Source organism: Tetranychus urticae, chromosome 2 (assembly GCF_039701765.1).
Source record: "Tetranychus urticae isolate SD_2017Ah chromosome 2, NJAU_TeUrti_SD_1.0, whole genome shotgun sequence".
Lineage (NCBI taxonomy): Eukaryota > Metazoa > Arthropoda > Arachnida > Trombidiformes > Tetranychidae > Tetranychus > Tetranychus urticae.
Window position 1 is genome coordinate 27,062,472 of NC_142959.1, and position 14,983 is coordinate 27,077,454.

Genomic DNA, 14,983 nt, shown 5'->3' on the forward strand with positions numbered 1-14,983 from the left:
TCTAGTCTAGTTTAATATTGTCAATTTTTAAAATTATTGTTGGACACTTCTGAAATTGTCCAATTAAAATTTAACAATTAAAAAAATTGATAATTTTGATCAACTTTCCCTTTCAATTATCCTTTAAATCAAAAAAGAGCTTCAAGCAAGGCGCCTTATAAGCTTCAGTCATTCAACGCTCAAGTGAGATTGCGTCTGTTTCACAACTAATGTTGAATTGTGTTACTGTAACAAGAAATCACAACAACAGATCTGTTTTATGAAAAGTTGATTCTGGTTTATTGTTTTTAGTGTTTGTCTTCTTTCCAAGCCTTATTAATTGGTGTCTTATTTAATTGTGATTGATCCAAAAGTATTTTCTCCTCTGCTTTCTGATAACACTTTTATTTAAACATGGCTGAAGCCCATCAAGCTGTGGCTTTCAGTTTTCAAATAACTCATGAAGGTGTTCATATTAATTATGATACAGAAATTCTTAATATTGTTTGGACTAGTGGAGTACGATCTTACCGTAAAAGGTTCACTCGTTCATTGGTAAGTAATCATGATTTTATTTTCTCCACTTTTCAATAGATTGGTAAATTCATTTAGTTTATGTTTGATGATCAACATTTAACCATCCGCTAAAACAGACTGACGATTGGAAGTAGGTTTGAAACTCGTTGTCGTTCATCATTTTATCAGAGTTACCATGCTATTTATATTAATAGTCTAATAATTAAGAGGAAAACATATTTCCATTGTTTTATAAAATATGTGCCCCAATCTAAAAGATGGTCCCTAGCTTGAATATGTGCTCATAAACAAATAAACCAATCATTGAAACCACTTATTTTCAACTTTCACTCACCTTTGATCTGTTATTCCTTTTCTCTCTCTCTCTCTCCATTAGAATAACATCAAAAATGGTGTCTTCCCATCATCACTTGAGTTTTTAGCTGCTATTCTCGTACTGGTAACAGCATGTCATTTTGTATTTGAAATCGACCCAAGCTTTGGTTTCATCAGCTTTGCCAGCTCTCACTTTCCTATTACGTAAAAAACATTTTGACTTTTCATTATCTTTTCAGCGAACAACCATCACAAAATCACTCACCGCCTTCTTTCCCTTCTTAATCACTTTTAGGTCAATTGTGAAACTTTTCGATTTGGCTGATTCTGCTCGTAGTATCATAGCATGTTTCATTTACGGGATTTGTGTTTGGGTTGCAAAAGCAATGGTTATGAAGTATACTCTCAGATGTCTACTTATTTATAAAGGATGGATGTATGAATCTCATGGATCGGGTCAGTTTTCTTTTCCTTTCTTTCTTTTCTTTTATAAACTAACTTTGTTCTCATATTATTCATTTTAGGTCCATCTCTTTTATCTCAAATATGGGTTTTCTTCATGAAAATGCTGACGATAAAAAAGCCATTATTATATTCCTACCAAGGAGCTTTACCTAGACTACCTTTGCCCTCTGTTAGCGATACTATTGATAGATACCTCATGTCCATCCGAGCTTTATGTGAAAACGAAGAAGATTACCAAAGAAAAACTAAATTAGCTCATGAATTCCGTGATGGTGTTGCCAAACGATTACAAAAATATCTTATCTTCAAATCTTGGTGGGCTAGTAATTATGTAAGTTATTGTTGTGCTTCTATTTAAAAAATCGTCTAATTTGTCTATCTTTCATCAATTTTTTATTATTTAAGGTGTCTGATTGGTGGGAAGAATATGTCTACCTTAGAAGCAGATCACCTCTTATGATTAATTCAAACTTTTATGGTATTGATACATTATTTGTGGTTCCAACTTCAAGTCAAACATCACGAGCTGCAAACCTTGTTTATTCTTGTCTCATTTTCCGCAGGCTCATCGATCGTCAAGAGTTAAAGCCAATCATGATTCAAGGTTTAGTTCCTCTCTGTTCATGGCAATATGAAAGATTATTCAACACTACACGGATCCCTGGTATTGAGACTGATAAGTTGGTTCACTATTCAGATTCACAACACATTGTTGTTCTGTGTAAGAACAAATATTATAAAGTTAATATCTATTTTAAAGGACGTTTACTTTTACCTCGAGAGATTGAAAGTATTCTCGATAAGATTGTTGCTGATGAGAGCCAAGCTTTAAGAGGTGAAGAACACCTTAGTGTTGTCACTGCTGTTGATCGAGTTTCCTGGTCTCAAACTCGAGAACGATATTTTTCAAGAGGAATCAACAAAACTTCACTTGATGCAATAGAAAAGTCTGCCTTTGTTCTCGTTTTGGACGATGTAGATTTTGAATTTGATGAAAAAGATCCAACAAAACTAGACAATTATGGTCAAACATTACTTCATGGAAGTGGTTATGACAGATGGTACGATAAGTCTTTCGACTTAATTGTTGGACGAAACGGCCGTGCAGGTTTTAATGCTGAACATTCCTGGGCAGATGCTCCTATCATGGCTCATCTTTGGGAATTTATTTTAGCCTATGATTTCGCCAATCTAGGTAAGATATATTGAAAAATTAACTTGTTGGTTCAGCCAAAAAACTCAATTTTTCAATAGCTTTTGCTTCAATAGCTGTTATGTATGTTTATTAAATTTGCATCTATCATGACAGGGTACGATGAAAATGGTCGTTGTAGAGTTGGAAATGGATTTCAGCCTCCGGCAGCGACTCGTTTAAAATGGGAATTTCCTGAGGAACTATGTCAAACTATTGATAAATACGTTATCATGGGTAAATTTTCACAGTTAACGAGCCTTAATTTTTATTCTTTAATTACCGCAATTGTTAACTATCTTTTATTTTCTTTTTCCAATGATTTCTTAGCTCAAGAGTTGGTTGTTGATGTTGATTTGAAATTGATAATGTTTCAAGAATATGGTAAAGGATTTATGAAAAAAAATAGAGTTTCACCTGATGCTTACATCCAAATGGCATTACAATTAGCTTATTTCAGGGTTTGTTGAACAGACAAAATTTCATTTATTTTGCTTTTTCTTTCAATCCTTTGTCTCCCAACTGACTGAGTATTTTCTTTTTTCCATTCATCAGGATTCAGGAAAGTTCTCACTCACATATGAAGCTTCAATGACCAGATTATTCCGTGAAGGTAGAACTGAAACTGTAAGACCAGTAACTATAGAATCCGCTGCATGGGTTCAATCAATGCATGATCAGACCAAAACTAAAGAGGAAAGGATCGCTCTACTCAAGCATGCATGCAATAAACACCAAGTTGGCTATCAAAATGCTATGTGTGGCAAAGGAATTGACAGACATCTATTTTGTTTGTATGTTATTAGTAAATATCTGGAAATTGATTCACCATTTCTTAAAGAAGTAAGTTTGTAAAAGTAGTTTTAAAATCGAGTAAAATTTTAATTTCTCTAATTATTTTTAAATTCTTTGTTTTTCAGGTTTTATCTGAACCATGGAAACTCTCTACAAGTCAAACCCCACATGGTCAAGCTGGTCTTTTAGATCTTAAAAAGTATCCTAAGCATGTATCTGCTGGAGGTGGTTTCGGCCCAGTTGCTGACGATGGTTATGGTGTTAGTTACATTATTGCTGGTGAAGATAAGATCTTTTTCCATATTAGTTCGAAGAAGAGCTCAAATGCCACAGATTCACTGAGATTTGCGAAAAACATCATGCGTTCTTTGAACGACATGAGAGAACTCCTAACAGTTGCAAGTTAGCCCTTTTTTCAGACTTGAACTTCATTAATTTAAATCAACACTTTCATACCATTCAAACGTGAACAAAAGATCAAGATCAATATAAAGGTGGGGACAATGGAAGGTTCAATATACGCCACTTAATTTTCAGTAATCAATTATTTTGGAGACTACATTACAAGAAAAATAAGGGCTGTAATTGGTTCCTCAGTCCTTCTGTTATCTACAATTCGGAACAATTTTAAAAGTACGAACAAACAGTGCCTTTATTGATATTTATTGGATCTTAGGCACCAAAAGTCACTTCTATTTCATCAAATTGGTCAGATTTTCCATATCATTATCTTTATACATTTATAGATACAAATTGATTTCAACACCCAATAATTTTACCTTTTTCCCAACAGTTAGAAAAATGTTATCCAATTGCCAGTTAATAATTACAAAAAGGCAGCCTGTTTTCACCTTCTTGGAGATTTTTGAATGATGAGTTTAAAGATGATTATTTATCGATGGGACCAACTAAAATTGAAGAATATGATTTTCAAGTAAAAGCTTTTTTATCAATTAAGGTCAAAGTTTTCTTTTACTGAAAACAACTTTGAAGAAAGGGAACAACAGAAACTTTTACTGCCTGCTGATGAAGTTCCTCACTTCGTATTTTTACGTTGAACTAAGCTATTATCAAGTTTGTATTACTTTTAATTGAAAGGTCAGATTTCTTTGAACTCGATCGTCTTTTTTACTTCGATTGCGTTATTTTGTGTAATCTTTTTGTTTAGTGATAAAAAAATGTTTATCAGTCTATCATAGATAATATTTCCTCTAATGACAAAATTGAATTGGTTTAATTCAACAAGAACAAAATGAAACTAACAATTGTGAATATTTATTGATTGTTCAAAGATTGTTACAAGAAGGTGAAAAGTTAATGTAAATAAAAGTATAAATATTCAACATTTATCTCGAGCTTAAAAAGAGCCTTTTATTTTATATTTTGTATCCATTTCCTCCCTTATAAATTGCTTAAATATATTTGATTATAAAACAACATTGCTGAACAAAATTTAACTTTGATTAAGAAAAGGTTGTTAGAAAATCTATTAATATTAATCGGGTTTATTAATTGATGTGAAAGAAACTCTCGTTAAAAATTATGATTCTAGTTTTTTATCATTGAAAATAGCCAAATAAATGTAACTAAAATTAAAGATTAAAGTTATTTTTACCAACGACAACCTATGACATTTCAAGCTATCATGTTAATCAAGGTTTATATAAAACCTGAAACCTGATCAGTTCAAAAATGAACACTTGACTTGCAGCATTAGCAGTAATGTATTTAAGTTGAAAATGGTTTGATTGTTGATTTTGAATGGTTAAATTTATCTCAAAAGTCACAAGGTATTTTGATTTCAATCAAAATCCGATCAAGCAAGAAATAAATTAAAAGCTATTCAATTCAATCCGCTAATTTAAGTTTCCTCAAGCAATCAAGGCTACCACCATTAGCTTTTCCAAATTATGTCTATCACTGAGTATTTCCCAAAAACAGAATTATTATAGCTTGATGTAATTATATCAAGGTAATTAAAGTGATGAAGATACAAATGATGGACACAACTAGAAATTGAAATACAGCCTTGAATAATCACAACTAAAATAATAATCTAATAACAAAGCAACCTTTGGACAGTAATTTGAAGAGGACAAAAACCAAGAGTTTATTATCAAGCAACTTTGAGAGATTTATATTGCTAACAAATAAGTACTTTATCAGGATTAACTTTGCTTTCTTCTTGTACATTTCATGTCGGAAATCATAATGTAAAAAGTATCTTTAAGTAAGCTCGATGAAGAAATTCAAGTTATTGCACCAAAAGTGCAACCAGAAAAAAAACAAAATGTTTTATCGTGATTTGACCTATTTAACAGCAACAATATAAAAGCAAATATCTGCAAAAGCAACGGCAATCTTAAATATTCATGTCATGAAAAGGATTGTTAATTATGATGAAAATCAATGTCATTAATGTATTGTTGCCAGTTAAACTTTCAGTGAAGTATTTTACTCTTTATTTATCACGTCAACAAATTATCCAACAATCTGGAATTATTTTTCGCTATTAAAGAAATTGTTTACGCGCACGTTTACAGTAAGGTACCAGATAATGAGAATGCGTTGAAATAGCTTATTTACACTATTCGCCGGGCAACTTATTTTCTTGATTATCAACTTTCTTTAACTAATCAAATTCAAGATTAATTGATTTTTAAACTGATTTCTCGAGTTTCTTCATTGATATTTGGCGAAAGAAAATTAGATTCAGTTAATTAACAATCAAAGAAATTTAAAGGAAATTTAAATTTGATTCAACTCTTCCATTGAGGGGTCGTTGAAAAATTGATTCTCATTATCTGGTATTCTCATTATCTGGTACCTTACTGTACTTCAATTGACTGATTCAAGTTAAATTACTAGCGACCCTTGATCTAAGATCGGCGAGACAAAAAACGTATCATTAAATCAGATGGATTTGTGATAATGGTCTGAGCTCAAAGTACATATATTAAAAAATCTATTATATGTTCAAGGAATCATTGCGATGATTTTTTATTTGATGACATAAAAACTACGTCTTTTCTTCAATGAAAGGGATCAGATAAAGAAAAAAAGTATTTGGAACTTCATGCATGAAAAAAAATCGAATAAGTTGTTTAAACTTAGGTTGAATCGCAGTATCCGGAAGGAATTTTGACATTTGTAAGTGAGTGGTTTAAGCTAGTAAATATATATATATGGGATAACAATAGTTGAACATATCAAATAAAAAATTCCGTTACCAGAGTTGATAGCCTTGGTGTGCTTTCATGTTTGGTTTTTGTTTGATGAGTTAGTATGTTGTTTTTTTATCTCAAGGATATTCGTAGAGAGTTCTTGATGAAAAAGGGATAGATTTAAAAGGTATTGCCAGGAGCTTTTCGACTGTCTCCAAAGTTTAATTGAACAACACGGATTCCACTATTTTGATCAAATTTATAATGTTCCTTAGTTATTCCGCAGTAAAGCAATTAACGGCAATTCAGTATCCAAGGCAAAAGGATTAATAAACTCTGTAAAAAAGGAAAACAATGAACCAAATTAGGTTAAAGATACATTCAAAGTTAAATTGAAATGAGAGGTTTGATTAGTCAATATTTTGTACTAATCGAAACAGTATCAAGAAAAAGAAACTTATGAGCTAACATCAATGGTCAATTTTTAAAATCAATTCAAAATATGAACGAAAAGAATCTACTTTAACCCACATTTTAAAGAAATAAGAATTCACTACCCCTTCTCTCTATTATTGGCTCGTAAAAACATAACTAGCTCTAGTCAAGCAACATAGACTCTCGATATTAACGAAATTTTGTCCCAAAACTTAAAATCTACAAAAATGTTAGGTTTGCATGGTTTTGTGATTGGATAAGAAATACAAAACAAAGGAATTGATGAAATGTTGTTTTTACACAAAACTCTGAATGAAATCTATTGTAAACAAATTGTTCAATGTTATCTTTGAAAATAGAGTTGAAGCTAGAGAAACTACTGGAAAATGCCGATTCTTCCAATTACCTCATTTTTGAAATGAATCATTTTCCTTAATTTTCGAATAAATTTCTTCTTTTGCGGAATCGTTCTTATCCTCTTCTTGGTCCTCACTTTCAGCAGCTTTTGCATCTGGAACCCATAGTCCGGAATCAACACATCTTTTCATATGATATTTTGCTTCATCTTCATCCATTTCAGCGATAGCCTTTATATTTAGAAAGCAAATAAAAATAAAATTACTATTGACTTATATAATCAACTAGAACTGAGATTTACCTCCTTCAGCATATTAATATCACGAGATTCAAAACACTTTTTCAATTTTTCTGGAAGGGTCTCAAAAACATCCGCAGGGTCCAATCCTCCAGGACCTAACCTCTTAGCTTTTTCCTCTTCTTCTAATTCAGCCATAGCCTTTTCTAATTTCTCCTTAGCTCGTTCTTTTATTCTATGCCTGAAAGCTTTTAATTCATCTTCATATGCGTCCAAATATTCTTTCTCAGCTGTTTGGATTCTACAAAATAAAAGTATAACAGCGTTAAAAACATTTAATGATAAATGTTAGTTGACAAAGAGATAAATATCAAGAGAAAAACGCACCTTTTAAAGAAGCTGGATACACAAGATCTAGGATCACATTCCAATTGTTTTGCAAGTTCAAGAATGTATTGCATTGAAATTACTTGCTTAGAGACGTGATTCATAAGATCATGCTTATCCTCGATTTCAAGATTTAAACACCAAAGAGTTAGATAGTTAGCGGTTTCTTCACATACTAATTGTGGCTCTTCTAGTAGGTAGGTACGACAATCATCATATTTGGAAAGCATACCAAAATGTTTAATTTTCTTTTCGTTGGCTTTGATAAACTCAAGATAAAGTTTTTCCTTCTCCTCTTCACTGAAATTAAACAAAAATGTAAATGATATAAGGATTATAATTCTGTAATTCTTAAATACTAATAATAGCTGTGTGACATTCACCTGAGCTTTGATTTGTCCTGTTTGACGGCCGGTTTATTAATTTTCGTTCGACTCCAACCTTCTTTACTAATAGTATCCACATTCCAGGGCATTAATCTCTCCTCTTTTTTGATATTTTCAGCATCATTTTGAAGCTTCTTAAATTTTTCCTCCAATTTAACCATTTCATCCTTCAACTTCTGATCATCTGGCGTAAGAGATACCTTTGATTTAGTCTCCTCCAGGTTTTTTCGGGCTTCTTCCACAGCATCAAAGATCTTTTGTTTTCTCTCGTTAAATTCATGCATCCTTTGAATGCGAGCCTCGTGTCTCCATTTGAATAACGACTGCTTGTCGATGTTAGGATGGGTATCGTCTTCATCATCACTTATCTCGATATTATTCCACTTGCTGTAATCAATCATATTGACAAACAAACAGAGGAAACAAAAAACTAATCAAAATTAAATTCAACGATAAGTGCAAAGTGAATAACAATTTAATAGAAACCAACAAATAAGATTGACAAGGAAATGAACCTTTACAGATGTAGAATTTTGTAGAAATATCGTGACTTTATGTCACTAGTTTACGCGGTTAATTCAAATATTATTCAAAATAGCAAAGTTTATAACAATTTATCTTTATTGAATCTTTATATGAACACATTACAATTTAGTCCATCTTTAATAGCCATTTTTAAAAATCTATCAAATTAATAATTAATCACTCAGTATTAGGCTCACAATTATTCCACAAGCAAATCTTAGAATCTTTAATTTCTTTTACTTGAGAAAAGGCAATGGTTTAACAAAAGTTTTATGTTCGCTTCATTCATCTCAAATTATTATTAATTATTCATTTATTATTTATTATGAAGTATTTTACTCTTTATTTATCACGTCAACAAATTATCCAACAATCTGGAATTATTTTTCGCTATTAAAGAAATTGTTTACGCGCACGTTTACTTCAATTGACTGATTCAAGTTAAATTACTAGCGACCCTTGATCTTAACCTTTCACCCTGACCAGTGGTGAGGTGAGCAAAGGCTGGGATCGGTAATCCCAAGGTCTGCGGATCGAACCCGGTCAGGGAAGAGCTACGAAAGCTATCCCATCGCATCTAAATGCGTGAACTCGGACTATTAACATAATCGTAACCTAATCTGCAAAGCCACAGGCTAAACCGAGTATTGAAATACTCTAGACATCTCCACAAACAAAAAAAACAACTTCAGTTGTAAAGCAACCTCGGTTGCAGGGATTCATCCAAAGGGTGAATCCCATTTTTGTTATATGACTATTGCTTTCAATCTTTTTTACGATTTGTAAATTGACTAAGTTATTGGTTTCTTAATTATGGTCGAACTGGAAATGAACCTTCAAATATTTTATGCCTATTTTAGTGCCATGGATGGCCATTTGAGGAGACAAGTCAAGTCACTTTTGACTTTACCGTGGCAACCTCGCCAAGCCATTTTTTCTAGCAGGTCTAAAGACATCAGAGGAACATAAACATGAATTTTCAGTATGAACTGAATATGGCTTCAATCCTTTACAAATCATCTCCAAGTCAGTTCTAGTCGTGAAATTTGGATCTTGATCCATGACTCAAATGCTAGACCCAAGATGAAAGATACAACTTATCACACAAAGGTTAGAAGCTTATAAAAATATATCAATAAAATATAAAATGTAAAATAATTAATTTAATTTGATAAAAAATTAGGATTGAAAATCAAAAACAGGTTAAGATAAACCAAATTGTTAGACCGTAGCAAGATTTAGTATACATCCTTCTCGATACCCTTTCCTGAGCCATTTCCGAATTGCTTGTACATTGTCGAAATAGTTATCAGTCAACTCCAACTAAAATACAGAAATACGTAAATTATAGCATTAATTTTAATTTCTTATAAAATTTGTTAGCACTTACCTGGTCATAAAGAGCGGTTAAATATTCATCAAATTGAATCCTTTCCTTGGTTATCAGATGTTTAATATTTTCTTTTAATTTACTAATTAGTTGAGTAAGTTTGCCATTGTTAAATTTGTATCCACCAAGCCGTGAAACATCAAATGAATTCATTATTTCATTCAAGATGATAGAAGATAAATTTAAATCACTTAATTTATCATTTGAATTCATTTCTATCATCCTTCTCAGTAGAACCAATCCAAAGGGTAATTTAAGCATATCACGGCAACTTGAGGTTAAACTATTATCGTTGGGTGATCCAAAAAATTCAGTGAAACTCTTTAGACTAGAGGAATTGATATGAACCATATTTGTCTTGTAATTTATCCAAAGAAAATAAAATTTAAGATTAAATTTAAGCAAATGCTTCTGCAGGTATTTTATGTAACCATTTGGATATTCAATAATATAATCAGGTTTATTAGCTCTTTCAAACTAGAAGAATCAAAGAAATATATCAATTACATTAGTCAGAGAAAAGCAATTCAAGTCAATTACAACCAACCTGATTCCGATATTCATGCAACTGGTAATAGCCATATTGATAACATTCATTTTCAGCAGAGCAATTGGGTTTCCTCAGACTTTTCAACTATTAAGAAATTAAGAAAATTGCAACAGAGTATCAAAATTAAATATCGATGTATTTAGCAAATGAAGATAATTACTTTAGTCAATTTATTATCCAATGCAAGAATTTCATTCATCTCCTGATGCGTAACATTGTTATTTGAAATCAATCGGTTCAATTTTGACGCAAACAGTTTGGAATTGTTGGTTAGTAATGATTCTTCAGAATAATGAGGATAATTGTCTCTTCCAACCTGAAAAAACAGTTGACTGTGAATTAATTCAGAAAATATGATTTAGAAATTTTACTTACAAGAAATATTTTCTCATTGTTAGGGTAAACAAACAATGGTTTGTAATAGTAAAGGCCGTTTGATTGTCCATTTTCTTCAAGAGCGTTTAGCAATTTATCAATATTCAAATTATTGACAGAATTTTTAAGGTCCAATTTTTGTAGCAGCTTATCATAACTGCCCATTGAATTTTCATTGACATCTGCAAAGCACCAATACGATAAAAAATCAAATTATAAGTATTAATGGACAAGTCAATAGTGATTCATGGATACTACGTTTTAAACATGATTCCCAAAAAAATTTGATTTTACACCAAAAGGAACCTTTTTTAATAGCACATTCCATGGACCAATTTTTCGTCAAATCTTGAAAAGAAAACGTATCTGAAAGTAAAAAATTAAACGTTAGTGTTTAATACCATTTAATTTGAATATTAAAAACCTTTTAAGTCAAAGTTGCTATTGTGGTTGACATTTTCAGGCAATTTTGGTTCTGGTCTGAACCAATAATAGTCTCTTGTATTGTTGAATAGAGGTCTTGTGGATACCAGATGATTTAAACCTACATAAAAAATCAAATCAAATACGAAAAATTAATTTGATTTTGTTTTCCATTGAAAAATCGTAAACTCGATCAAAACGTTGAATCCAAAACGTTTCAAAGATGAAGTTTTCATGCCAAACTGATACTCCAAAATAAAAGATATCTACTTGCCTATGAGTGAACATAGTGATGTCTTTATAGTTGACTTTTCGATAGAAATATTCCTAAAACAAAATAACGAAAACAGATCAATACAAATCGTTATTACGATTGAACGTTTTACTTACGTTGTAGTAATTTTCTTTACACCCTGCTTAGGATAGTTTGATATATCACATTTTTTGAGACTGAATCAGGTTTTAAGATGTACAATCAATGGTGAGAAAAGATGGATCAGTAATCAAAGTATTACACATAGATTTGTATAAGTTGTTTCCAGTTCACAGCATGACAATAGACAATAAACAATAGACTCACTCAAATCCCACAAACCTTACCATTCATTTGTAATATTTTGATCATGAATTAAAGCAGCCTCTAACGGGTTGGAATCCTCTACACAAATAAAAAACCATATTGACATTAAAACTATGAACTGTTAATTCGTCACAGTATTAACTCACCATTAACATGAAGATATGAGAAATAGATTAAAATGAAGAGACAAACAAGAACGAGTAAAACAATAACATAAAAAAAGCGCTCCAATGGGGACTGTTTCCTAATCCACGCAGCAGTACTGTTAGAAACTCTTTGGTAAAACAGAAATTCATGATTATTTAAAAATAAATTATATTAATTCACTGAGAATCAAAAGGCAACTCAATACAAGTAAAATCACCTTGTTCTATAAGATTCAGTCAATTTGTTATTTCGATACTGCCATGAGGTTGACGGTGTAAAGATGAAACCATCATCTGAAAGTGTATCCATGTTGACAACAATTATAATGAAAAACTTCTGAACATCAATTATTTTTCATATAAATATAGCTAAAGGTGTTAATGTTTACACTGTACAATCAATTATGAGCAGCTCATTTACTAGCTACAGTCGAGTCACATTAACTCACCCAACAAGTTACACTATTGGTTTTTATACAATGAGACTTAGCGATTGTGGGCAGCAAATGGATGCTGCTTTCAAGTTAAAAAATTAAATCTTTCACATCAAGTTAATCATCAAAAGGCCTAAGGATAAAAAAGTTATCAATTCAGTTTTTTTTGTAATAATTATCAGCAGTGTTTCTTGAGACATGCAATTACATGTGTTAATAGATTGATAAAGTCTGGACTGCATTTGAAATCGTGATCGTTAGATTTGCTATTAATTTTCGAGTTGAAGTGAACCCAATGTTGAAATGTAATTTAATAGCAACACTGTATGAGACTTGTAACAAAATGATAAGTTTAATACTAGATCTGAATTTGTTTCAGTTAATCAGTCTTAATGAATTGACCCAAGGTAAGTGTTTTATTAATCCGATTATTTTAATTTAATTAGATTGTGGTTACATTGTTATTAGGTTAACAATGACACAACCAATTCAAATGTTCCAGTTAAATTATCATCTTATTGAAGCTTGAATAAGCTTTTAATCAGGATCGCATCAAAGTGTTTTTTATAAAAGGTCAAATTAATGGTCTTATTTATCAAGTAATCGCATTAATCCTTTTGGTTTTGAGTATTGGTCATTAATTATATCAAAATTGTCAAAATGTGAGTATTGCAATCACAATTAACGGATCACAAATATTGTATTGAAACTACAGCGAGTCGAGAATGTTGAAATTGTGTTTCAATTTTTATCAAACTCACATTTCAATATAGAGATGTGAATATCCTTTGCACCAGTCATGGAATCCATGATTAATGACTTTCATTGTAATTACCTTTTGAGGGGATGGAGTAAAGCTCGCAGTATGAATTTTGTCAACACTTGGTTTGGGAATAATTGCTTAGCATAAGCTGCCTCCAATTTTTTCAACTTGCCAACAGAATGGCGAATTAAAAGGTTAATCTTGATTAAAGGATTCATCGATTCAGCTCGTATTTCGTCGATTGTCTTCTCCTTGTCAAAATTGTCATTTGTCATCACCCCATCAACAGGTAAACCAAAAAACGAGCTTTCCTTTGATTGTATTAAGTCAACTTTCATCCTATCCTTAGTTGATAAAGTGTTCATTTTTGAATCGCTAAATGAATAAGATTGAAATGGTTGTAAGTTTATGGATAAATCCTTTGCACGAATTTCATTGATGACGCTGGTTAAAGTTGAAAGGTCAGACGTTGGTTTGATGATAACATAAGGATTGTCTTTTGACTGAGTTGGCATCAAATATATTTTGTTGTTGATCAACAATTCGTAAGGCAGCTGATTAGGAGTTGTATTAATTAGTGGCATTACAGAAAAATCATGATTCAAGATTGATGAACCAAGCTGGTTAGCTGTGTCATAGGGCAACAAAAATATCTGGTTACTTGGGTGAGAGTAAGAGGAAACAAACAACATAGAGTTGGTGATAAAGATGATGACAGCAACAAGATTCATGCTGTAGTTGATATCAACACATCTGAATGGAAAAATTTTTTGATTTTACAAACGAGTTGGTGACAATTGTCTACTTTCCAGGCCACTTGTAGACCTGTTAGGTGAATCAATGGTAAAGTTAACAGCAACAGACTGAATCTCCCATTATTTTCACATAAAAACAGATGCATAATCAACTGTCCAGAATGAATGAAAATGATGAACTGAAAAAGTAAACAATTCAAGAAATTATCATATTGAACAATATGGATGAGACTTAAGATTAAATTCAAGCATAAATGTTATTGTCACCAAAATAATTTAACTGCGTAGGTTTTGACAAAACACTTACCTAAATTTAGGGAATATTCACAAAAATAGATTTGTTGAAAGTTTCTATCAATCACCTGACTGTCATTTTGATTGTTGTTAAAAGAGTTGATCACTGATGAGGGTTGATTATTGAGGTTGACCAGATTTTTGTTGATTAGCTTCAATGTGTTGTAATCTGGTTATGCTTGAACGTAAAGCTGGGTTAAAAGAGTGTGGAAGAGGATTAATCCTTCTGGAAATTACTTCATCAGCTGTTGTCTCTTTATCAAAATTGTCATGAGAATGAGCGAATGGCGCTGGTTGACCAAAGAATCGTACATGAGGCTCAATCGGTTCCTGGTGATTATCATAATTGGGTTGATTGGCATCATAATCATATCCATAATTAACATTTTCATTCAAGTAATGAGGCGGTTTCTTATAACGATTGCCCTTGTAATTTTTAAGAATAGGATAATAATCATTTTTGAAACTTTCTTGGTCATCATTTAAATAAACTGGGTG

The 14,983-nt window shown here is 31.5% G+C and overlaps 4 protein-coding genes across 6 annotated transcripts; 1 reads left to right on the forward strand and 3 right to left on the reverse strand.

Moving 5' to 3' along the window:
- Nucleotides 1–254: 254 nt before the first annotated feature.
- Nucleotides 255–4,720, forward strand: whd (carnitine O-palmitoyltransferase whd). Of its 2 annotated transcripts, XR_003081889.2 has the most exons (10): nucleotides 255–534; nucleotides 893–1,035; nucleotides 1,127–1,287; nucleotides 1,356–1,627; nucleotides 1,702–2,491; nucleotides 2,606–2,725; nucleotides 2,819–2,949; nucleotides 3,044–3,331; nucleotides 3,409–3,991; nucleotides 4,077–4,720. XR_003081889.2 is itself a non-coding variant. In XM_015927357.3 (9 exons), exons 1-9 carry the CDS (start codon nucleotides 394–396, stop codon nucleotides 3,688–3,690), a joined length of 2,328 nt encoding a protein of 775 aa, XP_015782843.1. In that variant the 5' UTR covers nucleotides 255–393; the 3' UTR covers nucleotides 3,691–4,720. The 2 variants fall into 2 exon arrangements, 1 of the variants encoding a protein (XP_015782843.1); XM_015927357.3 differs by having other exon boundaries at nucleotides 3,409–4,720.
- Nucleotides 4,721–6,251: 1,531 nt separating this feature from the next.
- On the reverse strand, nucleotides 6,252–8,765 carry Cdc37 (cell division cycle protein 37). The gene is made up of 5 exons (XM_015927537.3): nucleotides 8,248–8,765; nucleotides 7,865–8,164; nucleotides 7,541–7,778; nucleotides 7,289–7,469; nucleotides 6,252–6,783 (listed from the first exon to the last, which is right to left on the reverse strand). The coding sequence occupies exons 1-4, from the start codon at nucleotides 8,649–8,651 to the stop codon at nucleotides 7,290–7,292; spliced, it is 1,122 nt and encodes a 373-aa protein (XP_015783023.1). The 5' UTR covers nucleotides 8,652–8,765; the 3' UTR covers nucleotides 6,252–6,783; nucleotide 7,289.
- A 1,153-nt stretch (nucleotides 8,766–9,918) lies between these two features.
- LOC107360255 (uncharacterized) lies at nucleotides 9,919–12,787 on the reverse strand. 2 transcript variants are annotated; one of them, XM_015926887.3, is made up of 12 exons: nucleotides 12,458–12,787; nucleotides 12,240–12,367; nucleotides 12,114–12,171; nucleotides 11,904–11,963; nucleotides 11,788–11,840; nucleotides 11,515–11,634; nucleotides 11,349–11,456; nucleotides 11,091–11,272; nucleotides 10,876–11,031; nucleotides 10,713–10,799; nucleotides 10,166–10,642; nucleotides 9,919–10,098 (listed from the first exon to the last, which is right to left on the reverse strand). In XM_015926887.3, exons 1-12 carry the CDS (start codon nucleotides 12,547–12,549, stop codon nucleotides 9,997–9,999), a joined length of 1,623 nt encoding a protein of 540 aa, XP_015782373.2. In that variant the 5' UTR covers nucleotides 12,550–12,787; the 3' UTR covers nucleotides 9,919–9,996. The 2 variants fall into 2 exon arrangements, with proteins under 2 accessions (XP_015782373.2, XP_089123770.1); XM_089267644.1 differs by lacking the exons at nucleotides 12,240–12,367; nucleotides 12,458–12,787 and having other exon boundaries at nucleotides 12,094–12,171.
- On the reverse strand, nucleotides 12,776–14,725 carry LOC107360507 (uncharacterized). Its single transcript, XM_089267648.1, has 3 exons — nucleotides 14,499–14,725; nucleotides 13,509–14,370; nucleotides 12,776–12,806 (listed from the first exon to the last, which is right to left on the reverse strand). Exons 2-3 carry the CDS (start codon nucleotides 14,165–14,167, stop codon nucleotides 12,791–12,793), a joined length of 675 nt encoding a protein of 224 aa, XP_089123774.1. The 5' UTR covers nucleotides 14,168–14,370; nucleotides 14,499–14,725; the 3' UTR covers nucleotides 12,776–12,790.
- Nucleotides 14,726–14,983: the final 258 nt, after the last annotated feature.